This window comes from Bos taurus, chromosome 28 (genome assembly GCF_002263795.3).
Source record: "Bos taurus isolate L1 Dominette 01449 registration number 42190680 breed Hereford chromosome 28, ARS-UCD2.0, whole genome shotgun sequence".
In the NCBI taxonomy this organism is placed as follows: Eukaryota; Metazoa; Chordata; class Mammalia; order Artiodactyla; family Bovidae; genus Bos; species Bos taurus.
The window spans coordinates 24596550-24624334 of NC_037355.1; the positions used below are offsets into that span (position 1 = coordinate 24596550).

The following is a 27785-nucleotide window of genomic DNA, read 5'->3' on the forward strand; positions in this document are numbered from 1 at the left end:
TCAGGGAGCTCAGATCCCACATGCCTTGTGGCCAAAAAAACACAAAACATAAAACAGAAGCAATATTGTAACAAAGTCAATACAGACTTTTAAAATAAAAATTAAAAATAACTTAAAAAAAAAATAAAGTTCTTTCACAAACCCTATGAAGTAAGTGGGGTAATTCTGTTCATCCTCCATTTAGAGGTGAGTTATGAGTTACTTAAAGACATCTATCTTTTCCTGTTCTAGGCAAAGTTAACTATTACATATTAGGTTGTCTTTGTGTTGATCTAGAGGGTAAAGCGTCTGCCTGCAATGTGGGAGACCTGGGTTCGATCTATGGGTTGGGAAGATCCCCTGGAGAAGGAAATGGCAACCCACTCCAGTACTCTTGCCTGGAGAATCCCATGGACGGAGGAGCCTGGTAGGCTACAGTCCACGGGGTCGCAAAGAGTCGGACACGACTGAGCGACTTCACTTTCTTTCTTTCTTTTAGCACCAGATTTGCTTTTTCACTTAATACCTAAGAATACTTCATAGCCAGAAAACTTCAGTAATCATGTTTGAATTTAAATTACTTCATATAACATTTTGTAAAACATCCATATTACAACCAAAAGATGAGTTAATAACTCATGATATTTCTAATGATAAGGTAGTCTTAGAACCTACAGAAGAATATTGTTGTGTTAATAAGACTTGAGAAATATGTCCAAAGGTATCAGCATTAAGTTTTGTTTTTATAAACCAGACTCTTAAATTTTAAGCAAGTCCTGAGGTGAGATCTCTTTTTCAGGAAAATTCATAGGGGAAAAAAAATAGAGATATTTAGCAAAATAAAGTGAAGAACATTCAGTAAGCATTCTATGTGGCTAAATTAATTTACATGATTTACTGAAGTTGGTCTTGATGCCACATTAATTGCCTCATTTCAAACCTAAGACCATTTCATCAAAACCATAATCTGTTTCCAAGGATATTTACTGATTCTTATTTTGAAAATGGCAGAATATCTGTTTCAATTTTATAAGCAGCAGAAAGAAGGAAGCAATGTCCAATGTTTAGCACTGTGAACACACCACTTGAAATGTCTAAGAGAACTTTGACATCTGTCAAATGAAATGTCTAAGAGAACACTTCTTAAAACCTGCTTCTGCCTCATCCCAGTAAATAATTCCACCATTCACCTAGTTGTTTAGGTTACAAATACTAGAATCACTCTTGACTCTGCTCTTTCTCTTGTATTCCACTTTCAATCCATCAGCAGATCATACTAGCTCTATTTTCAAAAGATACCTCAAATCTGGCCATTTCTCGCTACCTTCCACTGATACCACTCATTGATCCCAACTAGCATCATTTCTTGCATTCTTTGCATAGCAGCCACAGTTGAACTTTTTCAAAACCATGTTATCTGCTTCAAAAAACTTTAGATGGTTTCCCATTCACATGTTTAATAAAATTCAAAGTCTTTCCTATGGTCTGAAAGCCTTCACATGCCCTAGCCCTCTACTCTTCTTTTTCACTCACCTCCTGGAACACTGGGCTTGACTCAAACACACCAAACATTCACCTTCCCTGGCCTTGACACTTACTGCTTCCTCAGTCAGGAATATTCTTCCTCCCAGATGGTCACATGGCTAACGTCTCCACTGCATGAGAAGCTTTGCCTGATATCCCTAGCCTAAATAGCACGTCTTCTTCTCTACCCCATCATTCTCTATTCCCTTGCCCTACTTTATTTTTCTTCTTAACATTTATATATTCTCCACTAGAATGTCAGCTCCATGAGGGCAAGGACTTTGTCTTTTGTTCACTGATGAATCCTCGGGGCCTAGAACAGTGCCTGGCACATAGTAAATGCTCAATTAATATTTATTGGATGAATAAATGCAAGCGGGGTTATCCATAATAGCTCTTAGTTTTTTAAAAGTATAAATTTTATACAGATAGTTTTTAAATTAATGCTTGAAACAGAAAGTAATATATGTTCATATTTCCTATTTTAGGTAGTATCTATCAGTTTAGCAATTTATATATGCATTTCCACCTAAGAACTAACTGAGATGAAATTGTTATTACCCCATTTGATAGATGAGGATAATTGAGATTCAGATGCATTAAATGACTTGCTCAAGAAGCAAAATTATTTAGTGTTGGACTTGAGATTCAAACCCAGTTTTTTTAATTACAATCAGGTGTTCTTTGATACTTCTGGTATGAAAAAAACACATAATTCTAGTTATTTTATCCACCATAAATACATTTTTATTTGAAAGTTACTTTGAATTTCCTACTACTTTTACCAGTTTATATTTTTTCTTTGTGTCTATAAATTTCCTCTGTAAATATTTCTATGTATCTGTCTTACTTTAGCCTGCAACTTAAAAACAATAGATTTAGTAGGAAGTTCTAATGAACAAAATAATTCAACAGATACTTTTTGATTACCTTCTATATGCTGTGCTTGCACAGAGATGATGGTATACAAAACAAAGTGAGGTAATAGTAAATAGGCAAATACATACTGAAATAAGGGCTGCATTTGAGGGTTAAGACAGTGAATTTGGGGAGCATATTGGACAGGGACCCAATTCAGGAAAAAGAAGAAATTCCAGGGCCAAGTGTCAGCTAAGAGCTAAAGACTGTACAGGACTTGGGCCAATAAGATAGCAAAAATACATGAAGAGAGGGAGCAGCCTGAGCAAAGATATGTACAAAGATCTGCAGGGAGCATAGTTTGTTCACAAGACTATTTCAATGGAGTATAGATATGCTAAAATTAGAGTTCGATTTCTCTTCAAAATGTGTCCTTGCATCAAGTCATGTCACTAGTTCTACTTCCATTTCTTATCATGGTATGTGGCCACAGTTGTTAAATAATAATAAATAATAGTACCTACCCTATATTGACTGTTTACTAAATGCCAAGCACATTTAATAACCCTTCAGCCTATGAGATGGCTACATTATTATCCCTGTTTTACAAACAAGCAAACTGAGGCTTATAGAGGTTAAGTAATTTTCTTAAGTTTATACAGCTAGGAACTGTCAGGATTAGGCTTTGAACCAAAGTGTTAACAAATGCTACATTCAAACATTAAAGAAATCCTTAATTTTGAACACCTGGAATTTTTGTTAAAATAATTTCTCATGACTAAGCATCAGAACAGGTACACATTTATACCTCAATTGGCTCCTTTTCTTTAAAAAAAGAAAAAAAATATTTGTAGAGAGCAGTAATTACTTATATGAGTATTTTATTCTGTATTTGCACCATAAATATAAACTTTCTGGAAGTTCTTCAACACTAACATCACCTTTTACCTAAATATTATCTTTTTACTAACATCAGTTGAGCTCTCACTATAGTGGTTGGCCCTGTTAAGAGATTTGCATTCATAATGTTATTAATCCTCACTCCCCTGGGAAATAGATATTATCCATGTTTCACAGATGAGAAGTTAGGTAATTTTCTCAAAGTCACACAACTCCTAAGAGATGAAGCCAGAATATGAAAACAGATTTATCTGATTCCAAACCCAATGCTCACTCCATGTTGCCCCAAGATAAAAGCCATCTTAAATTAAAGACAAAGTCACATTAAAACACAATACACAAGGTACTCTTTCTGCCCCCTTCTGATGCCTATGTCAGAAGCTTTTTCTATCTCCTTTATACTTTAATAAAACTTTATTACACAAAAAAAATAATAAATAAGTAAAACACAATATACAGTAATGTCCAACTAATAGAGGGGACATCCTGATTTATAAATCACTTAATTTTTCTTCTCACATTTAAATATATACATAAACTCAAACTAGGTTAATGGGACAGTTGATTTACAAATGGAAAGGATTTTCAATCAGTATATTAATCACATTTTTCAAAGAGCATTTTGCACCTTATTTTAATATCTTTAACTGTTCCTCTACAAAGTAAATGTACAAAGTGACAAATTTTCTGCTGGGCTCTCAATTACATTATTATGTACTATTTTGTATATCCTTCAGTGTTCTTCAAAATTTAATACAGTCATATAGTTCTATTTAATGAGTATATCATAATTTAACTAATTTTTATTGGACATGGTTCCACTCTTTTAATATTATCATCCATACTATGATGAATATCTTTGTAGATAAATCTTCACACCCATCCAACCCCTCTGCATTTTCAGTTAATCTTTTTTAAAGTACATATTCATTTATTTGACTGTGCCGGCTCTTGGCTGCAGCATGTGGGATCTAGTTCCTTGACCAGGGATCAAACCCGGGTCCCCTGCATTGGGAGCATGGAATCTTAGCTGCTGGACCACCAGGGAAGTCCCTCAATCAATCTTTTTTTGAGGCACAATAAACTTTACCCAAACAAGTGGCTCCAGTGGTGTCAATCTCAGCCTGTGGTTAGCAGACGGAAAAATATTTTGCTGTAGGTCATCCTTTCAGCCATCTCTAATTGTCCTCTCAAGGTGATTGCCTACCTTGTCAATTTAGAAGTTAGTTTTAAGTAGCATTCTAAAAGTATGAGAAGTAGGGCAGTCCCTAGGAAGCCCTACTTGTGATACATTGTGGTATTACAAATATTTTTACTTATAAGTGAGGCTGTCATACAAAAGAAGGAAGAGAAATTAACTGAAATAAAATTTGTCATAGAATGTTAAAGCCCGAAAATATTCAGGATATTACTTTCCTCTCCACCTTTCCAGCACAAGGCACACAGTAGCCAAGAATGGCAAACAGCCTTCATCTCCATTACCAGCTCTGATTGGCTGGTGGTGGCTGAGGGAATGGAGACTTAAAAAAGTGAAGGTCAGTGGGAAGAATACTGTAATTAGTTGGCTACATCTCTAAAGGGGGAAAGAGAGGAGTAACAGCCTAAGGGTCACAAGCTTGCTAGCCCTCTAGTAAATGTCTGAGTGAATAAAATGGATGTGACAATAATACGACAGTGGTTTGCATTACCCAAACTTCTAGTCCAGGGGACTGAGCTAAAGTTACTATACTGAATGAAAGTTACCATACTATTTTTATAAGACTTTACAAATTATTTATTTTTTGAATAAATATATTCATATAACTTATGTGACTATATAATTGATTATAAGATATTCATATAATTATGATTTAAAAGTGAGAAAATGGTATACAGTAAAAAGTGTCCTGTATTGAACCCCACTTCCCTGTCTTCCATATCTCCTCTTCACCAATGTTAATTTAAGAGATTTTTTTTTTAAACCTAGGTGTACTCACACTTTTATAGAAATTAATTAATTATACCTTATTTGAAAAAGCTAAATCACTACAGTTTTCAAGAGCAGATTGAGCCTACAAACAATATTGAATTTAAACAATTAGTTTCTAGTCATAAAAGCATTATTTATTTTCATGAGCTAGATCAAGTTTTTATTTTTCAGTAACAAGATTATTTTATCAAAATCTCTTAATTTCTGTTATTTTATTACATTCAGGGGGAAGGGGAAAGAATGGAGAGAAAATCTCTGTATATGAGAAACTCCTCTAAAACTAAAAGCCCTTTATAGATATTATCAAAATTGTGCTTAGAAACTATATTTAATGTCTCCATAGTTATAGCATAGCTTTCAACATTGAACTCATATTTAAAGATTAATTTAATAAAGTGATAATCACCCATGCTTTTATTTCCAGTTTCAGGGAAACCTCATTCAGTTCCTCTCCATTTTACAATTTGAGAAGTCTTTAAACTTTGTGAAAGTTATCAAAATTAGGTAACTTTAATTTTAAGGTTTAAGTTCTTAAGTATCTATCATGCTATAATCAACACAGACCTATTATTCTGTAGAAATAATCTAAACATTTTGTCATTATTGCTATTTTGTGACAGCATGCAAGACGACAGCCTAGAAGCTTCTACTTCCATATCTCAACTTCTGAGAGAAAGCTATTTGGCTGAAACTAGGCATCGGGGAAATAATGAGAGGAGTCGAGCAGAGCCTTCCTCCAACCCTTTCCATTTTGGGGGTTCTTCTGGAGCTGCTGAAGGTGGAGGAGGCCAAGATGACCTTCCAGATCTTTCAGCCTTTCTGAGCCAAGAAGAATTAGATGAAAGTGTCAATCTGGCAAGATTGGCAATCAATTATGACCCTCTGGAGAAAGCAGATGAAGCTCAAGCTAGAAAACGTTTTTCTTCTGATCAGACGAAACACTCATCTATATCAAGTTTTGACCCTAACTTCTGCCAGGATAACTCTCAAAGCCCTACCAACTCTAAAGAGAGCCTCCAGGAGACAAAAAGGCCACAGTACAGTTCTGAAGCCCAGTCCAAAAAAGTATTCTTAAATAAGGCTGCCGATTTCATCGAAGAGCTCTCATCCCTTTTCAAAGCCCATAGCTCCAAAAGGATTAGACCTCGTGCCTGCAAAAACCACAAGAGTAAACTGGAATCGCAAAACCAAGTTATGCAGGAAAACAGCTCCAGTTTCCCTGATTTATCAGAAAGAAGAGAAAGATCTTCAGTTCCCATACCTATCCCTGCAGATACCAGGGATAATGAAGTGAACCATGCGCTGGAACAGCAGGAAGCTAAGAGGCGTGAAGCTGAGCAGGCTGCTGGTGAGGCGGCCAGTGGAGACACCACCCCAGGGTCCTCTCCTTCTTCTTTGTACTATGAAGAACCTCTGGGGCAACCTCCCCGGTTCACACAAAAGTTACGGAGCAGAGAAGTTCCAGAAGGAACCAGAGTACAGTTGGATTGCATAGTGGTAGGAATTCCACCACCTCAAGTAAGGTAAAAATGTCCCATTAGTAATGCTTGGTAATTACTTTCCATCTATTGTGATCCTTCTAATTTTATCTTTCAAGTATGTGGTTTCAAAGATTATATGCTCCCTTTGAGAAAAACAGAGTTTAAAGCAAACTGTCCAACGGAAGTATAATATTAGACACATGTGCAATGTAAAATTTTCTAATAGTCACATTTTTAAAAAATAAAATAACGGGGTGAAATTGACTTTTAAAACTATATTATTCAACCAATATATTAAAAAAAACTACCATTTCAACATGTAATCAATATGAAAATTATTAATAAGACATTTTATATTCCTTTTGTCACACTAGGGCTTCAAAATCTAATGTGAATTTTGCACTGACAGCACATCTCAGTATGGATGCTAAATTTTTCTAGGAAATACTTAATGTGCATTTAGAGTTCATAAAATATACAGTTGAAAAACTACACTGTAAGATCCAAGTTGTTCCAAACATATTTGAAAGGTCTATCAGAACTGAATTGAGTATCAGCTTTTACATTTAAATTAATTAAGGTTAAATAAAATTAAGAATTCAGTTCCTCAGTTGCACTGGCCACATTCCAAGTGTCCACATGTGGCTAATGACCATGGTATTAGCACAGGCCTACAGCCTATAGCTTAAAAAAAAGTCTTTATGATCTATACTCAACAAATACCTATGGTAGTTTTTAATTTAAAAAAAAGCCGAATAATAGAAAAAGTGTGATAAGATAAAGATACAATAAAATTGGTAAAGATCAATTTAAAGTTTATTTTACACGTATTTATTATATACTTTTTGATTTATTCTAGGTATGTAAGCAGGGCGTCATCTTTTTTGCAAAATAATATTATAGGGCAGTAATAGCACTTGTATTAATAATAATATTTTAAATTATGTACGCTTATTGATTAAAGGAATTCTAGTCTAAAAGCAAATTTATATATTGAATTCTGCTTTTCAGAGTCAACATAAGGCAATACTCAATACTATTTCTACAATGGCATATACATGTTACTATCTAGTTAAACAACTGAGCTCCTTGAGGAAAGGAGTGTCTCGAGCACCAGGCATAGCTCCTAGCCTATAGTAGTCATGCATAATACATTAGTCGCTAGATTATGAGTATACTAATGGATAAAGAAACAGGAAAACAAGAAACTTAGATTTCAATCAGGAGTGAGACAATTGGCCTAAGACGTGGCAAAGGGTTGGAACAGCATAACAAAGGGAAGTGTCTACCCTTCTCTACGCATACCTGATGACACTCCCTGGGACTCTGGTCAGTGATGCTGGCAAGATGTCATCATAGCACCATGATGGATACTACTCAGTGGCATCTGGTCAGTCTAAGTAAGCTGGTGAGCACTCAAGTTATGGCACAGATACGGCTTACTTAGACTAGTTCTATCCATTCCACTAGTTTCTGGACATAGATTGGACCCTTTCAAAAAAATTAGACCAGGTCACTCAAGACTCATCCTCCCCATTCTTAATCATGACAATCTCAAACACAAAAAAGACTTGGGGCTCTTGTGAGAAAAATCACTCAGGAGAATTACAAAATACTCATTCCCCCCAAAAACAAAGTAATATGGTGGTTACTCAGAAACAACTTAGTCAACTAATTAAATATTTACAAATTTAAGAGTGAAAGAAATATACACAACTACCATGCAGCAATACTCATTTTTACCTGGAAAGAATTTCTTTAGTGATAGCATTCATGCCTATATCCCAGCCACTGGTTTGATGGCAGGAAATTAATATGTATTCACTAAGTATTTTCTGAATTCATCACAGTAATCATATTAATATTAAGAAAAAACTTAGGATTGTCTAAATAGATTGTTTTTGATGTTGTTGTTCAGTCGCTAAGTTGTGTCCAACTCTTTGCAACCCCATGGACTGCAGCATGCCAGGCTTCCCTGTCCTTCACTGTTCAAACTCATGTCCATTGAGTCAGTGATGCTATCTAACCATCTCATCCTCTGCCATCCCCTCCTCATTTTGACTTCAATTTTTCTCAGCATGAAGGTCTTTTCCAATGAGTCAGCTCTTTGCATCAGGTGGCCAAAGTATTGGAGCTTCAGCATCAGTCCTTCCAATGAATATTCAAGGAATATTACTTTGAATATTCAATGAAAATTATTTTCCTACATATAAATGTATATAACTCTAATCAGAAACCAAGTATACATACCTAGCTTTTACTTTAAACTCAGCACTGTGACCAATACAATGACAGAGGCAATATAAACATGTGTCCCTGCTCTCAAGGAACTTGCAACCTCAATTAAAGAAATCATCCTAACTCTACTCAATACTCTGTAACGGCTTATATGGAAAGAGAATCTAAAAAAAAGAGTGGAGATATAGATAGATATAGATATAGATAAACTGATTCACTTTGCTGTACACCTGAAACTAACATTACATGTAAATATACTATATTACAATAAAAATGATAATAAAGAATTCACCCTAATTTTTATAGGACAATGAAGGGCTGGAGGACTAGATAGGTCAAAGAAGACTTCAGAGACATAAGGGAATTTTAGCTGAACCTTGAAGAAAGAAGAGAGTTAAGTAGAAATGTAAATCATTTATTCATTCAACAAATACCTACTGAGTTACTAAAGTGACTCATTGAGAGTACAAAACAATTGGGAGCTACTGGAGGTCAGGGACCTTGTTTTGAAACCAAGGGTAAAACTATTCTAAGAGGGTAGCTCACAGTCTAATAGAGCAGTCAGACAGACATATGATCAAAACATTGCAATACTGTGTAATAAGGGCTGTAACAGAAGTATGCATGGAATGCAATGGCAGCTCAAAGGAAGATTGATATTTGGCCTGAAGGGCAGGATGAAGGAAGTGTTAATGCTGGAGGTGCCACTTCAGTTGAGAAAACTTAAGGTGGAAGAGGAAAGCAGGTGGAAAGGCCCAGAGACAAATGTTTTCAGGGAACTGCAGATACTTGGCTATGTGAGGAACATGGGATAACAGGTGAGGAAAGATAAGAGAAAAGACAGAAGAAGTAGGCAGAGGGACGGGTCCTTTTAGGCCAGGTCAACTCAATATGTTTATATAAAAGTACAGATGCTGGCGGAGTAATATTTTTAGATGACAGTGAAGAGACTGACCTAACTGGACAAGAGTGGAGCCAGATGATTTCGAAAAGCCTTGAAAGCAAAGTAGAAGAGTTCCGACTTGGTTTCAAAATCAAGTGGAAAGCATTTAAGGTTGTGTATAAGGACATACTAAGATAAAAGGGAGAATTTAAGTAGAATAGGTCTGGATGAATGAGTTAGACCCCAAACAAATAGAGCCCCAAGGGCACTTTGGAGGCTGTGAAAGGTATTCCAGGCATCAGACACTCTGATATCAGACTGGGATAGGGGCTGTGGGAAAGCACAGAAAAGCTGTGAGGGAGCAATATTTAGAAGAAATGAAACCAAGCTGAACTTGGTGACTGACTAGATAGGAAGGACATGAGTAAAAGACTGATTCCACAAATTTGAAGCTGGGCACCTCAGAGAACCCTGGGGTCACTGTCAAGGTCTGAGAAACTGGAGGAGGTGGATGATTTGAGTCTGAGGAGATGGAGGGACCATATCAAATAGATAGCCAGAAACGTAGGACTGAAGGGCAAACGAGGGGGTAGTGGAACTGGAGACATTCCAAGGAATGCCCTGGACACTGGGAGATTTGGATGCAGTATCTCTGGCATTACAAAGGGACTATAAATACAGGTAACGTGTGGAACTAACATCCAGTTATGCTAGGCTGGGGCACGGTTTTTTCCAACCTTCTTTTGGCAGTAATTCCTCCTCCCATTTTTCTCCTCACAATGAATATGTTACGTTACCCCAATACATACTTTACACACACACACACACACACACACACACACACACACAGATTTCTTAAAGATGAGATTAGTGTTTCTGGGATTGAAGAGGATTGGGGTGGAGGAAGCATGCAGTCCTGCCTGCTTGCTCACCGCTGAAACTCCTAAAGCATCTCCATAGAACCCAAGAGCACAGATTTTGATTGAAAGAATGCCTTTAAAAATGCATTACAAGAATGAGGTGCTTTGGTTTGCCATAAAGGAAAACAGTACAGCCCAAAGGAAAAGTATCCTTTTTTCTATTTTTGCAAGAAAATATAACGCATATACCTGGCAACTGAGGTCTAACCTTGTATGTATGTGCCTCGGTGTGTTCTCCATATTTTACCCATGTTTCTATAATTCTAGTTTAGCAAACTGAAAAATGCTTTTGGCCTATATTTGTTGATTTCCAAGTTGACTGGGAAGAAATTGTTTTGTAAGGGTAGGATCCTGTATCATTAAAGCTAGCTGTTTTTGATAGCTTGTTAATTTTGGACATAGCTTCATTGGAGGAGCTGAAATACACTCATGCGTTACCCACAGATGAAAGAGTCTGCAGGAATTCACAGCAAATGGCCATGATCCCTTTTTGTATCCTGACTCGAAATTCTTTTCCCAGGAATGTACAGCTGGGTCACACTAAGTATGTTTGCTTGTACATAGCCCTCTGAAGCAGTAAAAACTTACCTTTTATAGATGCTGATGTCTGATTTGGCTGTTAAGTTTTGCTATTGCTACTTCTGGACGTTTGCCTATGAGTGCCATGCTGAGGAATAAAAAGGAAATAAATTAGTTATAAAAACAAAGGATATTTTAAATTATATAAAATAGTATAAATAATTATATATGATATGTAATGTAAAATATTATATAAGTATTTTTAAATGCTACATTATTTAGGGGCTTTTTCTTCTACCTTTTGGGACAATCTAGATACCTTCATTTACTCATTCACGCAACAAATGTGAAGTGTCTGTTATGTGCCATGTACTCCTAGAGCCAATAAGATTATAGCAGTGAACAAGGAAAATCCCTTGCCTTCATGTATCTTGAAAGAAAAGTGAAGTCGCTCAATTGTGTCCAACTCTTTGCGACCCCATGGACTGCAGCCTACCAGGCTCCTCTGTCCTTGGGATTTTCCACGCAATAGTACTGGAGTGGATTGCCATTTCCTTCTCCAGGGGATCTTCCCAACCCAGGGATTGAACCCAGGTCTCCCACATTATAGACAGACGCTTTACCGTCTGAGCCACCAGGGGAGTCCTGTATCTTAGGGTCTAGTAAAGATCACAGGCAAAAATCCCACAGTATTACATTATCATAATTGTGGTAAATATTATAAAGGAGGGCGCATATAGCAAAGGGACTAAACCTTGTGAATGGACTAGGGAAGGTTTTCCTAAAAGTATTAGAGCTGAGACAGAAAAGATGATGAGAGGTTAGCCTAGCAAAGCGGGGTTTACAGAAAACTGTTGCCGGGTGAAGAAATAACGTACATGAGGCAGTGAGACAATGATTGACTTTACGGAACTGAAGGAACTAATGCCACCAGAATATGAAGAGTAAGGAGGAAATGGTTTGGGGTAAGTTCAGAGAACAGGGATAGAGACTAGATTTCAAAAGCCTCCCAGAACAAGCTACTCAAAGTGGGTCCCTGGACCAACAGGTCAGCATCACTTGGAATCTTGGTGGATGTGCAAATTTGCAGCTTCTATGTCAGACCTACTGAATTAAGCTCTCTAAAGGGCAGGCCCGGACATTTGTGTTTTAACCAAACTGCTATTTGTTTCTGTGCTAAGAACTTTTGCAGTCTCTTTGGAGACCTCCTCACCCAGGGGGACCGGCCCTTGATTCTATTCCTTAACCCAGATGTTGCAATCTCTACTTAAGGTTGTAACACCTGATTCTCAGTCCCACTCCTCAGTACACTCCTCACAGCCTCTTTCTGTTGATGTCACCTCACCCGAGCTGGTCATTCTTTGAGGTAGGATCCGTCGTCAGACAGAAAACCAAGCTACCTTGTGTGGTATCCATTTGGCCCCTGGGAAAACCGCACCTCTGCCCTCGCAAACTTCGGCAATGTAGGCTGCTTCCAGGGCAACCCTCTCCTCTTGCTCTTCCCTCTTGTGCTGTGCTTACTTTCTCAGTTGTGTCTGGCTCTTTGTGACCCCATAGACTGTAGCCCGCCAGGTTCCTCTGTCCTTAGGGATTCTCCAGGCAAGAATACTGGAGTGGGTTGCCACGCCTTTCTCCAGGGGATCTTCCTGACCCAGGGATCGAACCCACGTCTCCCACATTGTGGGCAGATTCTTTACTATCTGAGCCACCAGAGAAGCCCTCTTCCCTCTTGGGCAATGCTAAATATCATTTCACTTTGAAAGTTTCCAAGGCAAGAGTTGGGTGAAGCCTCTGTGCTGCCACCAACTCCAGGGGCTACAATAGAAGATCTCCAAGGAATTCCGTAGAAGGCCCTGTCATGTGGCCACTGACCTTCTCTAATCAATCTCCCAACCTCCTCATCTCTACTCCCAAAATGGACAAGGATCACCAGACTGAACTTTCTGAATTGCTTTAGAAGTGCATTTTTAAATAAATACTGAAGGATATCTAGAAGTACAGATACGGTATAAGAGTAATGGCACATCTATCTATATGCCCACATTAGTATTATTTTTAGGTTGAGTGTCTTCCTGATCCTGTCCCTTCCTCCTCCCCTTAGAGGTAACCAATAGCCCAAATCTTGTGTTTTCTCTTTAAATTTTCCTTAACAGTTTTTCTTCAGTTTAACAACATATCCTTATGTTCCTAACCAATACCGGAACAGAAGTATTTACTGGTGGAATGACAGAAAATCCTACATTGTTATTGTTGTTGTTCAGTCACCCAGTCATGTCCAACTCTTTGCAACCCCAAGGACTGCAGCACGCCAGGCCTCCCTGCCTCTCACCATCTCCCAAAGTTTGCCCAAGTTCACATCCATTGCATCAGTGATGCCATCCAGCCATCTCATCTTCTGAGGCCTTTTCTTCTGCCCTCAATCTTTCCCAGCATCAGGGACCGAAAAGCCTATATTTACATTAAAATAAGTCAAGGTGGGACACAGTAGAATATATAAAAAACACATTTGCTATCTGTTGATAATTTGTTGAAGCTAAGTGATATGCACGTAGGGGTTCATTATATAGTCTTTCTACTTTGTGGAAGTTTTTAAGTTCCCATAATAAAGTTTTGGGTTCTACCTGCCAATGCAGGAGAACTAAGAGATGCAAGTTCAATCCCTGGGTTGGGAAGACCCGCTGGAGGAGGGCATGGCAATCCACTCCAGTATTCTTGCCTGGAGAATCCCATGGACAGAGGAGCCTGACAGGGTCCATAGGATCACAGAGTCAGACACAGCTGAAGTGACTTAGCATGCATGCATGCATAATAAAGTTTTTAAAAAATAGTAAATTTTACATGTTGTAACGTGTTTATGTGAGTAGAATCATAATGTATGTATTATTCTGGTACTTGAATTTTTTTCTAAAAAGTATATCCATGATGTTGTGTGTAACTCTAGTTCATTCATTTTCATTACTATACAATATTTTACTGTAAGGCTAGAGAACAGTATTATTAATGTACATTTGGGTGGCTATCAGCTTTTTCCCTAATATGAACAATGTTATTATAAATGGTCTAGTATATTCTCCTGGTGCATGAGTATGTTTAGGTATGGAACTGCTGGCAGAGTGTATACAATTTCACTTTATAATTACACCAAATTATTTTCCAAAGGAATTGTTTCAATTTACATTCCCACCAATGTTATATAAGAGTTCTGGTAGTTCTACATCATTGCCAACATGGATTTATCAGACCTTTTAATTTTGCAGATCTGATGGGTATGGTATCTGATGAGTATGAAGGTTTTTTGTTGTGATTTAAATTTTCATTTCCACAGTTACTAATGAGGTTGAAAATTTCAAAAATATGTTTATTGAACATTTAGGGTTCATTTTCTATGAAGGGCCTGTTTACATCTGTCACTCGCTTTTTCTATCAGTTTGTTATTTTCTTATTGATCTGTAAGAATTTTAAAAATAAGATTAGGAGACTAACTAGATGACATTATGTGTTATGAAAATATTCTCTCTCAGTTTGATTTGTCTTTTTATTTAAGGTATCATTTGATAATTAGATATTTTTAACTTTAGTATCAAAGTCTCCTTCATGGTTTTTAGTTTTTATAGCTTGTGCCTAGTTTACCAAGAATTTTCCACCTCGAGTTCAGTTCAGTTCAGTTCAGTCACTCAGTCATGTCCAGCTCTTTGCGACCCCATGAATCACAGCACGTCAGGCCTCCCTGTCCATCACCAACTCCCGGAGTTCACCCAGACTCACGTCCATCGAGTCAGTGATGCCATCCAGCCATCTCATCCTCTGTCGTCCCCTTCTCTTCCTGCCCCCAATCCCTCCCAGCATCAGAGTCTTTTCCAATGAGTCAACTTTTCGCATGAGGTAGCCAAAGTACTGGAGTTTCAGCTTTAGCATCATTCCTTCCAAAGAAATCCCAGGGCTGATCTCCTTCAGAATGGAATGGTTGGATCTCCTTGCAGTCCAAGGGACTCTCAAGAGTCTTCTCCAACACCACAGTTCAAAAGCATCAATTCTTCGGCGCTCAGCCTTCTTCACAGTCCAACTCTCACATCCATACATGACCACAGGAAAAACCATAGTCTTGACTAGGCGGACCTTTGTTGGCAAAGTAATGTCTCTGCTTTTGAATATGCTATCTAGGTTGGTCATAACTTTCCTTCCAAGGAGTAAGCGTCTTTTAATTTCATGGCTGCAGTCACCATCTGTAGTGATTTTGGAGCCCAGAAAAATAAAGTCTGACACTGTTTCCCCATCTATTTCCCATGAAGTGATGGGACGGATGCCATGATCTTCGTTTTCTGAATGTTGAGCTTTAAGCCAACTTTTTCACTCTCCACTTTCACTTTCATCAAGAAGCTTTTGAGTTCTTCTTCACTTTCTGCCACAAGGGTGGTGTCATCTGCATATCTGAGGTTATTGATATTTCTCCTGGCAATCTGGATTCCAGCTTGTGTTTCTTCCAGTCCAGCGTTTCTCATGATATACTCTGCATATAAGTTAAATAAGCAGGGTGACAATATACAGCCTTGACGTACTCCTTTTCCCATTTGGAACCAGTCTGTTGTTCCATGTCCAGTTCTAACTGTTGCTTCCTGACCTGCATACAAATTTCTCAAGAGGCAGATCAGGTGGTCTGGTATTCCCATCTCTTTCAGAATTTCCCACAGTTTCTTGTGATCCACACAGTCAAAGGCTTTGGCATAGTCAATAAAGCAGAAATAGATGTTCCACCTCGAAGAACTCAATAAATGTTAATAAAATTTAAAGCATAGACATACCCTCCCAACTTGTACCTCCATACTGCCATGTGTGAAACATAGCCAATGGACATGAAGACTTAAGTTTGTTACCTCGGTAGTGGTCAAACAGGACATACAAAACATTTAATTGTTTTACAAAATCTGACATAACTTTGAGTCCTGGTAAAAAGTATCTACTGTTATTTTACTGTCCAATGTACTCCAGTTGCACTTTCTATATGAAGTGATGCATGGAGAGAGTGAAGATGTCATTAAGAATTGGCTTGGCCAAAAAATGGAATCCAGTTTTTCTATAACATCTTATGGAAAAACTTAAATGAACTTTTTGGCCAACCCCAAAAGTAAACTACCATTTAGCTGTTTGAGACCTTACACTCTTTACCCAAGAGATCAGGCATCCTTAGTGAAGACCCGAGCACAGCCATAAATAAGTAGATAAAAATAGATCAGGCATCTAGTCCCCAAGCCTTCTTGAAAAATGAAAATAAAAGAGACTTAAAGCTATAATAATCCTAATTTGAATTCATTCATTTAACATCTATACAACAAACATTTTTGGGAACAGCTCTGATGTGTCATACCCTGGGCAAGGAACCAGATAAACAAGTGGTAAACCAAACATGTGTGATAATCTCTGCCCTGTGGTGTTTATTGTCCAGTAAGGGGGAGAGATATTAAACAAATAAACCAATAAGTAAGCTTATAATTATAAGTGATATGTAGGTTCTGTGAAGTAAACAAACAGGGTATTAGAAGAGGGAGTAAAAAGAGGTATGACAGGGACACTGGAAAGGCTAGGGCAGGGTTAAAGGAAGAGTCTGAGTAATCATTCTTTTAAAGAGCATTATTACTGGTAAGTCAGAAAAACACATTCAAATTATGTTTAGGAGTTGATAATGTGTTAAAACAATGAGTCATGATATTGAGCCACACCATATTTTAGACAAAACAGTACCCTAAGAGCCGAATGGTGATCTGCAGCTTAAAAGGCCAGATAAATCCGAAACATGTGTCTCTTCAGTGTCTTCATTTCCAGGCTTGGTAACTACCCAAATGACCAGGTCTGGCAAGCTGTCCTTAGTGCATTAAAGATGGATCCTTCTTTATCATTTGGATTTGTCCCATTTCCCCAGATCACTGACTCAGTTCCGCTGAGCCATGAATCACGCCTGGCACCCACTGCTACTCTCTAAGTGTCATGAAGATTTGGAGTTCTAAAAACATGCAGCCGGGCAGGGTACTTATATGAAAGCATTCCCTAACATAGATAGACGTTGGAGGAGAGCATGTTTCCTCCTGACCCTCAAACGTCTTCAGCATCGCTGGGTACATTTTAATATGTTTCTCAGAAGGTAGCCTGACCAGTGCATTATTTCTGAGTGGGTCATGGTGTTAAAGTAGGGGTGACGACGGTTACTGGCTGTCCTTTGGGGCTGGCTGAAGCCATCCTGGGCATCTGAGTAAAGACAAAAATGCTTCTGACGGAGAGTTTGGGCATTTGAATCACTCCACTTATCACCTTCAGGCTGTCCAATTGCTCACAGATGTTTCCACTCTCATTTTGGTAAAGAAGAGAAACGTTATCTAAAGAAACAACACAACCTTGTAACGTTTATATAAGGGAAGGTATTTGTATATCTGTTTGAAATAGTTATTCATATTTGCCTTCTCAAATGAATAAAGGTACATTGCTTAAAAAGTCAAATAATATTTTTTTGAAAAAAGACCACTTTCGACTCCTTTGGCAGTTTCCTATTTATTCGTCTATGAATTTCTAAACAATATGCCAGTGGTTCTCAAACTTTTTGTTCTCAGGACCCCTTTACGATCTGAAAGTTATTGAGACCCAAAAGAGGTTTTATCTATGTGAATTATATCCATGATTATCATAAGTTAAAATTGAGAAATATTTTAAACTGTTATTTTGAAATGAATAAGAAAAAACTATGATAAACATGCTCACATAAATAATTTTATGAAAAAATAACCGTATTTCCCCTCAGATTTTGAGTTACAAGAGTGGCATTGTTTTATGTTTTTTGCAAATCTCTTTTAAAGTCAGGCTTAATAGAGAACAATTGGATTCTCGTATTTGCTTCTGCATTTGGTTTGTTGTGATATGTTTGGGTTGAAGTTAATTTTTTAAATATGGCATTGTACACGTATGTAGTTAGAAACAGGAGGGATATTTTAATAGACTTTTCAGATAATGTGGCTATTCTAACTTGATATTACATGAAAATTCAACTAGGAGTAGTTTCTTAAAGGTTAGTTGCAGTATGAAATCTGAAACCATACCAATGAACTTTTGTACCCTGCTATAATAAAACCCTTTGTCTGTCTTGAACTTCGAATGGATAACATCATGCATTGGTCATTTGGAAAACAAAGTCTTCCAAATTTTGACACATTTTATTATATATTTTTAAATCATATTTGTTAATATCATCACTGATTTCACCAAAAATCTCTTTGTGTATTGGGAAGTCCTAAACTCACTGTGGGAGATACAAGCTTTCCAAAACTCTAATTTTTCCTTAAAAGTTCCAGTTTTTTTCCTTGACAACAAATGTTATCAGTTATTTTTGCTTGAAAGAACAGGCTTACCTCCTTCATTTTTTGAGAAAATGTCTGCCAAATACCCAAATCTAAATAACCATAATTTGTCAGCTGTTCTTTCAAGATATCGTTTCATGCATTAGGTGCCTGCTGCTGCTACTGCTAAGTCACTTCAGTCGTGTCCGACCCCATAGAAGGCAGCCCACTAGGCTCCTCTCAGATCAGATCAGTCGCTCAGTCGTGTCCGACTCTTTGTGACCCCATGAATCACAGCACACCAGGCCTCCCTGTCCATCACCAACTCCCGGAGTTCACCCAGACTCACGTCCATCAAGTCAGTGATGCCATCCAGCCATCTCATCCTCTGGCGTCCCCTTCTCCTCCTGCCCCCAATCCCTCCCAGCATCAGAGTCTTTTCCAATGAGTCAACTCTTCGCATGAGGTAGCCAAAGTACTGGAGTTTCAGCTTCAGCATCATTCCTTCCAAAGAAATCCCAGGGCTGATCTCCTTCAGAATGGACTGGTTGGATCTCCTTGCAGTCCAAGGGACTCTCAAGAGTCTTCTCCAACACCACAGTTCAAAAGCATCAATTCTTCGGCGCTCAGCCTTCTTCACAGTCCAACTCTCACATCCATACATGACCATAGGAAAAACCATAGTCTTGACTAGACGAACCTTTGTTGGCAAAGTAATGTCTCTGCTTTTGAATATGCTATCTAGGTTGGTCATAACTTTCCTTCCAAGGAGTAAGCGTCTTTTAATTTCATGGCTGCAGTCACCATCTGTAGTGATTTTGGAGCCCAGAAAAATAAAGTCTGACACTGTTTCCACTGTTTCCCCATCTATTTCCCATGAAGTGATGGGACCGGATGCCATGATCTTCGTTTTCTGAATGTTGAGCTTTAAGCCAACTTTTTCACTCTCCACTTTCACTTTCATCAAGAGGCTTTTGAGTTCTTCTTCACTTTCTGCCACAAGGGTGGTGTCATCTGCATATCTGAGGTTATTGATATTTCTCCCGGCAATCTGGATTCCAGCTTGTGTTTCTTCCAGTCGAGGATTTCTCATGATGTACTCTGCATATAAGTTAAATAAACAGGGTGACAATATACAGCCTTGACATACTCCTTTTCCTATTTGGAACCAGTCTGTTGTTCCATGTCCAGTTCTAACTGTTGCTTCCTGACCTGCATACAAATTTCTCAAGAGGCAGATCAGGTGGTCTGGTATTCCCATCTCTTTCAGAATTTCCCACAGTTTCTTGTGATCCACACAGTCAAAGGCTTTGGCATAGTCAATAAAGCAGAAATAGATGTTTTTCTGGAACTCTCTTGCTTTTTCCATGATCCAGCGGATGTTGGCAATTTGATCTCTGGTTCCTCTGCCTTTTCTAAAACCAGCTTGAACATGAGGAAGCTCACGGTTGCTCTTCCATATTCAGTAGAAATGCTGTGTGATACCTCCCATTTCACCACTCAGAATGCTAAAAAGATGTGGACTCAAGGTTGAGATGACTTTTACTGCTTAATCAATGACATTTTTAAGTGAACCTGGATTTTTTTTTTTAAACTGCAAGTGTGACAATGGAAAACACAGTGACCACTCATCAGCTTTATGCTGCTAAAGCACCAACAATTTTACCCATTGTGGCTTTTGCACCATCAGTGTAAATATCAACACAGTGAAAAGGCAAATAGTATCTTAGTATTATATGAAAATAGTTTTGTCTTCATAGAAAGTGAAAAGAACCACTGTAATATGCTTATAAACCACAATTGCTTGGTATGTTAATGCTATTTTTTCTTGACTTCCTGTTCCAGAAGATGGTGGGTTAGCACCCCTTCACCAAACCAGAACTTCCGTTGTTCCTTCCTTCATTGCCTCATATCACACTGTTGTTTTAAAAATGTTTAATGTATAACTTCTTGTCACTATGAAAGTATCATTTTCTGCCAAATCCAATAGGGAGAAGTGACTGTTTTCTTGCCTGTACAACTTTTTTCACCTGGAGTTGATGACTATTGTTTTTATGTGCTTGGCTCTCTGGTCTTGTCACAATTTGTCTCAGTTTTCCAATACCTTTGTAAAACATGTCCTATTAATAAATAGTCTGTCCCATGCAGTTAAGCCACCAAGCCCATTTGTTTTTTCCCTGGAGAAACTCTGCCTGAAGCCCCTTTTCCTCTTGCTCCAATATGGAGCAGCTGCTCATGCAGCCAACAACTCAGCCTTCATCCTAGGGCATCTCTTAACTGCTCAGAGGAAAGGATGCGGCCTGCTGTGGGAATATAAATACTCATTTTTTCAACCTGAAATCAGTGACCCTATTTTAAGCTCTGTATCTCCTCCCCTATTCTTAGTGTTTCCACCAAACTTGCATCTTCAAATCCTGTAACTTTCTGGGGTTCTACTGCACAAATCGCCTTCTTCTCAGTGACATCCCCAAGCAGGCACCTGGTATTCAGATTTTTCACCTCTCCTGGCTTCTCATTCTGCTTTCCACCTTTCAAAAGTGATTGAGGCCTCAGGTCTGCTCTTGTCTCCCTCCTCATTCTTTTGGTCCTTGTGATTTTTTTAAATCCCTTTAAAAATCTCCTTTATTCTCATGTTAGGGTCATTGTCAGTGGAAATGTTTGTCTGGATGCTCACTATTTGTATTTACAACTACACATACTCTGAGGGTGTGCTCCTACGAGTTCCATGGGGTCTTGCTGAGACTGATGCTCTGGGAGACTTAGGGACCCATTTCAGCAGCTGCATGCACCTCTGCTGCCACAACAGAGCAAACACTGGCATAGGATTTAATGAAAGCAAATAAAGTACTCACAAAATATTAATGATCAATTATTTCCATCATTTGTTCTTTCAACTAATCCAACACGTATTTTCTGCATACCTACTACTATATGCTAAGATGTTGTCATAGGTGTGGGATTATATTCATAAGACTGATAAGATCCTCTAATGGACTTTACAGCTTAGTAGGAGAAGCAAACGATAACAAAATAAGCAAGTATGTAAGATAATTTCAGATGATAATAAGTGCTGTGAGGATAACACAAGAGAATAATGTGATGGTGTCTGAGGATAAAGAAGCTACATTAGGAAGAGAAGATGACATTTGAACTGAGGCCTGACTGATGAGAAGGGCCTGTTTTTATAAAGACTGGGGGATAAGGATTTTAGGAAGTACAAATATCCTAATATGGAGAGTAGTTTAATATGTTCAGAGAATAGGAAAAAGACCAGTGTGGTTGCAACATAGTGAAGGGAGAATGATGGGAGAGGAGATCCAGAAGTAAAAGAAGGCAGGTTTGGATATTATCCCAAGTAGAAGTGTTAATTGAAACTAAGGGATGAGACAATGGCCAAAAGAGAGAATGTATAGAAAACTGTCCGAGCTTGTCAGGTACCATCTCTACACACAAAGGAGCTTAAAATTTAGTGAAACTGGTGAGACAAATTCTCCCAAATCAAGAATAATCAAGATCAGATCAGATCAGATCAGTCGCTCAGTCGTGTCTGACTCTTTGCGACCCCATGAATCACAGCACATCAGGCCTCCCTGTCCATCACCAACTCCCAGAGTTCACCCAGACTCACATCCATCAAGTCAGTGATGCCATCCAGCCATCTCATCCTCTGGCGTCCCCTTCTCCTCCTGCCCCCAATCCCTCCCAGCATCAGAGTCTTTTCCAATGAGTCAACTCTTCACATGAGGTGGCCAAAGTACTGGAGTTTCAGCTTCAGCATCATTCCTTCCAAAGAAATCCCAGGGCTGATCTCCTTCAGAATGGACTGGTTGGATCTCCTTGCAGTCCAAGGGACTCTCAAGAGTCTTCTCCAACACCAAAGTTCAAAAGCATCAATTCTTCGGTGCTCAGCCTTCTTCACAGTCCAACTCTCACATCCATACATGACCACAGGAAAAACCATAGTCTTGACTAGACGAACCTTTGTTGGCAAAGTAATGTCTCTGCTTTTGAATATACTATCTAGGTTGGTCATAACTTTCCTTCCAAGGAGTAAGTGTCTTTTAATTTCATGGCTAAGAATAATCAAAGACAGTGTATAATCAAGACTTGCATGACATAATATAGGTTTTTTAAAAAAGTAAAGTGACAAAAAAAAAAAAAAAAGGTAAGGTAACAATCACTGAGAATTGATGGTAAAAGGTGCTTTGCATAGGAGGTGATATCTGAGCCAAACTAATGGATGAGTTATATTTACAGTAGCTGAAAGGTGAGGAAGAGAATCTCAGAAAGAGACAAACATGAATAGAGGCTTGAATGTAGAGGTGAATATGATGTATTTATTGAACAGCAGAGGAAAGTTTATCTCTTGAGAAGTCATTGAATAGGTGAGTTTTCTTAAACGTGCTTTAGAATCTTGCTTTACAAACAGTGGGAGGGAAAGGTTCAGGCATTGAATGGTTAGATCTGAAATTACAAGAAAGATTAGCAATTGCCAGGACTCCTTCATTCTTGCCATTGAATAATGGTAATGCCTCCTCCCCAATTACTTCTTATGATGATGCTGATTAATAATTATTACTTAAATATGGAAACAATTATAAAAGGGGTACACTGAGACATCTCACATTTGTCTTCATTCATCTTGTTTCCCCTCACCCCAATAGGAAGCCACTTTGATTTTCACTTTATTCTTTTAGTTTTCTTTATGTATATGCAAACAACATGGCTATATCTGATTTTTTGCCCCTGGGTTGACATCCTTGTGCTACTGTAACAGAGCACCACAAACTGGATGGCTTTCACAGCAGAAATGTACTGTCTCACAGTTCTAGAGGCTAGGCGTCTGGAATCAAAACATCAGCAGGGCCGTGCTCCATATGAGATTCCAAGTGGACTCCTTCCTAGTCTTTTCTAGCTTCTGGTGGCGGCGTTCCTTGGCATTCCTTGGCGTTCCTTGGCATTCCTTGACTTGCAGCTGCATCACTCCAGTTTCTACCTGTGTTATCATGTCATTCTCCCTATATGTCACTGTCCTCACTTGAAGTTGTTCTCTTCTTGAAGAACTCCACTCATATTGGATTAGGGCCATGCTAATAACTTCTTCATAACTTGATTTTATCTGCAAAGACCTTATTTCCAAATAAGGCCATATTCCCAAGTACTTAGGACTTCAACATATCTTTCGGTGGGGGAATAATTCAATGCATAACAACCCACAATTCTTATACAAAAGCTAACCCTCTCCATGTACTATTTCATACCTTACTGTTAAATTCTTAACTATGTATCTTCAGGTTCTTTCCATATGAGTACATAGTGATCTTTTCCATTCTCTTTCTAGAGCTGCATAGAGCTCTATTACGAGGCTGTTCCAGAGTTTCATCAGTCCCCTAGTGATAGACACTTGGGTCGTTTCCAACCTTATGCTATTTAAATAAGTAACCTACACATGTGTCATTTTGTATGTATGCAAGTGTATCTGTAGGCTTTTTTGGTGGCTCAGTGGTAAAGAATCGGCCTGCCAATACAGAAGACACAGGTTTGAACCCTGGGTCAGGAAGAGGCCCTGGAGAAGGAAATGGAAACCCACTTCAGTATTCTTGCCCAGGAAATGCCATGGACAGGGGAGCCTGACAGGCTACAGTCCATGGGGTCACAAAAGAGTTGGATACGACTTTGCGAATAAACAACAAGTGTAACTGTATGATAGATTCCACAAGTGGGACTGTTGAGTCAAAGGATAAATGTAATCTGTAAATTTGGTAGACACTGCCATATTTTCATAGGGGTTGTATACAACCCATTTTGCATTCCTACTAGCAGTGTATGGGGAGTGGTTAAACTTTCAGGCTTTTGCCAATCAATATCATGAACAATGATATTTCCATGTAGTTTATTTATTATTTGACTGTGCTGCATCTTCATTGCTATGGAGGCTTTTCTCTAGTTGTGGTGAGTGGAGGCTACTCATTTTGGTGGCTTCTTTTGCTGCAGAGCACAGGCTTTAGAGCATTCAGACTTCAGCAGCTGCGGCATGTGGGCTCAAAATAGTTGGGGCTCCTGGGTTCTAGAACACAGGCTCAGTAGTTGTGGCACCCAGACTTTAATAACCCAATGGCATGTGGGATCTTCCTGGACCAGGGATGGAACCCCTGTCTCCTGCATTGGCTGGTGGGTTCATTATCACTGAGCCACCAGTGAAACCCCTATCTCCATGTGATTTTAATGTCTTTTCCTCTTATTATGTACCTTCACATCTTAAACATTATTTTATGCATTACTTAGCAATGGCACCTCACTCCAGTACTGTTGCCCAGAAAATCCCATGGATGGAGGAGCCTGGTAGGCTGCAGTCCATGGGGTCGCTAAGAGTCGGACACGACTGAGCAACTTCACTTTCATTTTCGACTTTCATGCATTGGAGAAGGAAATGGCAACCCACTCCAGTGTTCTTGCCTGGAGAGTCCCATGGACGGAGAAGCCTGGTGGGCTGCAGTCCATGGGGTCGCACAGAGTCGGACACGACTGACTCGACTTGTAATAGTAGTAGTGCAAACTTCTGGTGAAAAACTTTCATAATAAAAATTTCTAACCTCAAGTATATACATCACAATAAAATACCTTAACATATAGAAATACATTTAACTTAGGTTATTTGCCAGAGTTGGGTCACTCCTAGGAAAATACGAGCCAGCCCCCTTATCTGATGATTCAAGTAACCAATCAAAATAACTTTCATTTAGCTAGGTCTGATGCAATTTTGTAGTAGGGAATGAGTGTTCAACTTTAACTTCACAAACCTTTAATATTCCTTAGATTCCTTCCAAATAAGCTAAAGTAGCACTTACTGAATGCATACTATAGAATGCTGTAGGTGAAGTTCCACATCAAAGACCCTGCTCTCCGTGGTTGGCAGTGTTCGAAATCTCTTCATCTTCTTTTGGTTGTATCATTCTTAATAGGAGCTGCTTTCTAATTTCCTGAATATAATGTCACCGTGACTTGAATCCTGCCAGCTCTTCTCATTGTTACAACCAAATTATACCATAATACTGGGTCGTTTAATGTTTTGACTCCAAGTTTGCCGCAATTTTCTTCTTAGGGAACATCTGGAGCCATTTATGTTATTACTTCTCACATTTCAATCATGCCGATATTCTTCCTTGCAGGTGGTACTGTGAAGGCAAGGAGCTTGAAAATTCCCCAGACATTCACATCATCCAGGCAGGAAATCTGCACTCACTGACCATTGCTGAAGCCTTTGAAGAGGACACTGGACGTTATTCCTGCTTTGCTTCTAACATCTATGGGACAGATTCAACTTCTGCTGAGATTTACATAGAAGGTAAAGCAAAATACTCTTGGAGCATGGTACTTACTAATAAGATATATAGTTATAATAAATAAGTTAAATACATACATAATAAATATTTATTAAGGGCTTTCTCTACCACACACTCTTCAGTGAGGAAAACAGCAGTGAGACAAATAGACAAAAATCCCCAGGTTCATGGACAGATGGCAATAACACTGTCATAGGAGAGAAAATAAATGAGATAAACAAAATATATACTTATGTGAGATACATGAAATAGTTCTAATACAAATTCAATGTGTGTGTGTGTGTGTGTGTGTGTGTGTGTGTGTGTATGATAAGGGAGATGGTTCTCACACCAACAAACAATTTTTCATGGCACCAATTTGGTTTCCTACAATTTAACTCAGTTCTGACCCAGCTACCTGGAGATAGGGTCAGATCCAACAAGTTAAGAGCTCAGTCCCACAGGACTGCTCCTACCCCACTTCAGATGCCAATCACAGGGAGTAGGTGCCCAGGTCACCCACAACATCTGTCTGACTTGGCTACAAATCGGAGGTTCTCACAACCCCCTTTTCAGGTTCAATTAATTTGTTAGAGTTGCTCACAGAAATCAGGGAAACACTTATTTATGTTTGCCAGTTTACTATAGGGTGTGATAAAGGATACACGTGATCAGCCAGGTGAAGTGATACACAGGGAGAGGTGTGGGAGGCTCCTGAGCACAGGGGTTCTGCCACTGGGAAGTCGCCGTGTGCGGTCCTCCTAGTGTGCTTGTGTTCATCAACCTGGAAGTTCTCCAAACCCCACACTACTGGGACTTTAAGGAGGTGTTCTCACACAGGCATGATCAACTCTTAACTCCATTTCTGGCCCTCCTCCCTTCTCTGGAGTACGATGTGGTAGAATTGAAAATTCCAAGCTTCTAATCACCGTAGGGATTTCCAGGTGGTGCCAATGGTAGAGAACCCGTCTGCCAGTGCAGAAGATAAAAGAGACATTGGTTCAATCCCTGGGTTGGAAAGATCTCCTGGAAGAGGGCATGGCAACCCACTCTGGTATTCTTGCCTGGAGAATCCTTTGGACAGACGAACCTGCTGGGTTACAGTCCACAGGATCACAGAGAGGCGGACATAACACAGCTTAGCACACACACATACAATCACAGCTTGGTCTTCTGGGTGACCAGCCCCCATCCAGAAGCCACCCAAAGTCACCTCATTGGAACGAAGATGCTCCCAGTGCTCTCATCACTTAGGAATTTATTAGAGTTTTAGAAGCCCTGAGTCAGAGACAGGGTTAAAGACAAATATTAGAGCAAGAGATGCTCTTAAGTGCTCATCACTTAGGGGATTATACGGGTTTTAGGAGCTCTGTGCCAGGAATCAGGGGCAGAGAGAAAAATTTATGTTTTCTGTTATCTTACAGTATATATGAGCACTATGACAGGAAGTAGAAGGGATAGGAAGTATGTGAATGCACACATGCCTGTCCTGTGTGTGTGTGCGTGTGTGTACAGAGTGCAGTACAAGACCGAACTTACCCTATGACATATAAATGAAGACCTGAAGGAAGTGAGGGAGTGAGTCACAGGGATATTCAAAGGAAGAGTACTCTAGGGAGTGAAATCAGCCAGCGTAGTGGCTCAGAAGAGGGAGTGTGCATGTCTTAGGTACAGAGATGAGCAGGTCAGAAGTTCAGGATGGGGTGGAGGTGGGAGGAGGCAGTGAGAAGATCACGTAGGTCCTCACGGGTCACTGCAAGGACCTGGCTTTTCCTCTGAGATAGGAGGCTCTGAAGGATTCCAGGCAGAGTTGTAACATGATCTGACTTAGTTTTTAACAGGGTCACTCTGGCTCCCAGCTGAAAATATACCAAAA

General features: G+C 39.0%; 1 protein-coding gene across 3 annotated transcripts in view; it reads left to right on the forward strand.

Moving 5' to 3' along the window:
• MYPN (myopalladin) overlaps positions 1 to 27785 on the forward strand; it is a 114113-nt gene that overhangs the window by 22652 nt on the left and 63676 nt on the right. For 2 of the 3 annotated variants that reach the window (XM_024986845.2, XM_024986846.2), the window contains exon 2: positions 25757 to 25932. Coding sequence is in view for 1 of the 3 variants with exons in the window: in XM_002698857.7 (XP_002698903.1) it covers positions 5852 to 6753; positions 25757 to 25932 (1078 nt within the window). In the remaining 2 variants the exon portion in view is untranslated. Of the gene's footprint in view, positions 1 to 5850; positions 6754 to 25756; positions 25933 to 27785 lie in introns of all 3 variants that reach the window. The other variant, XM_002698857.7, reaches the window with a different exon arrangement.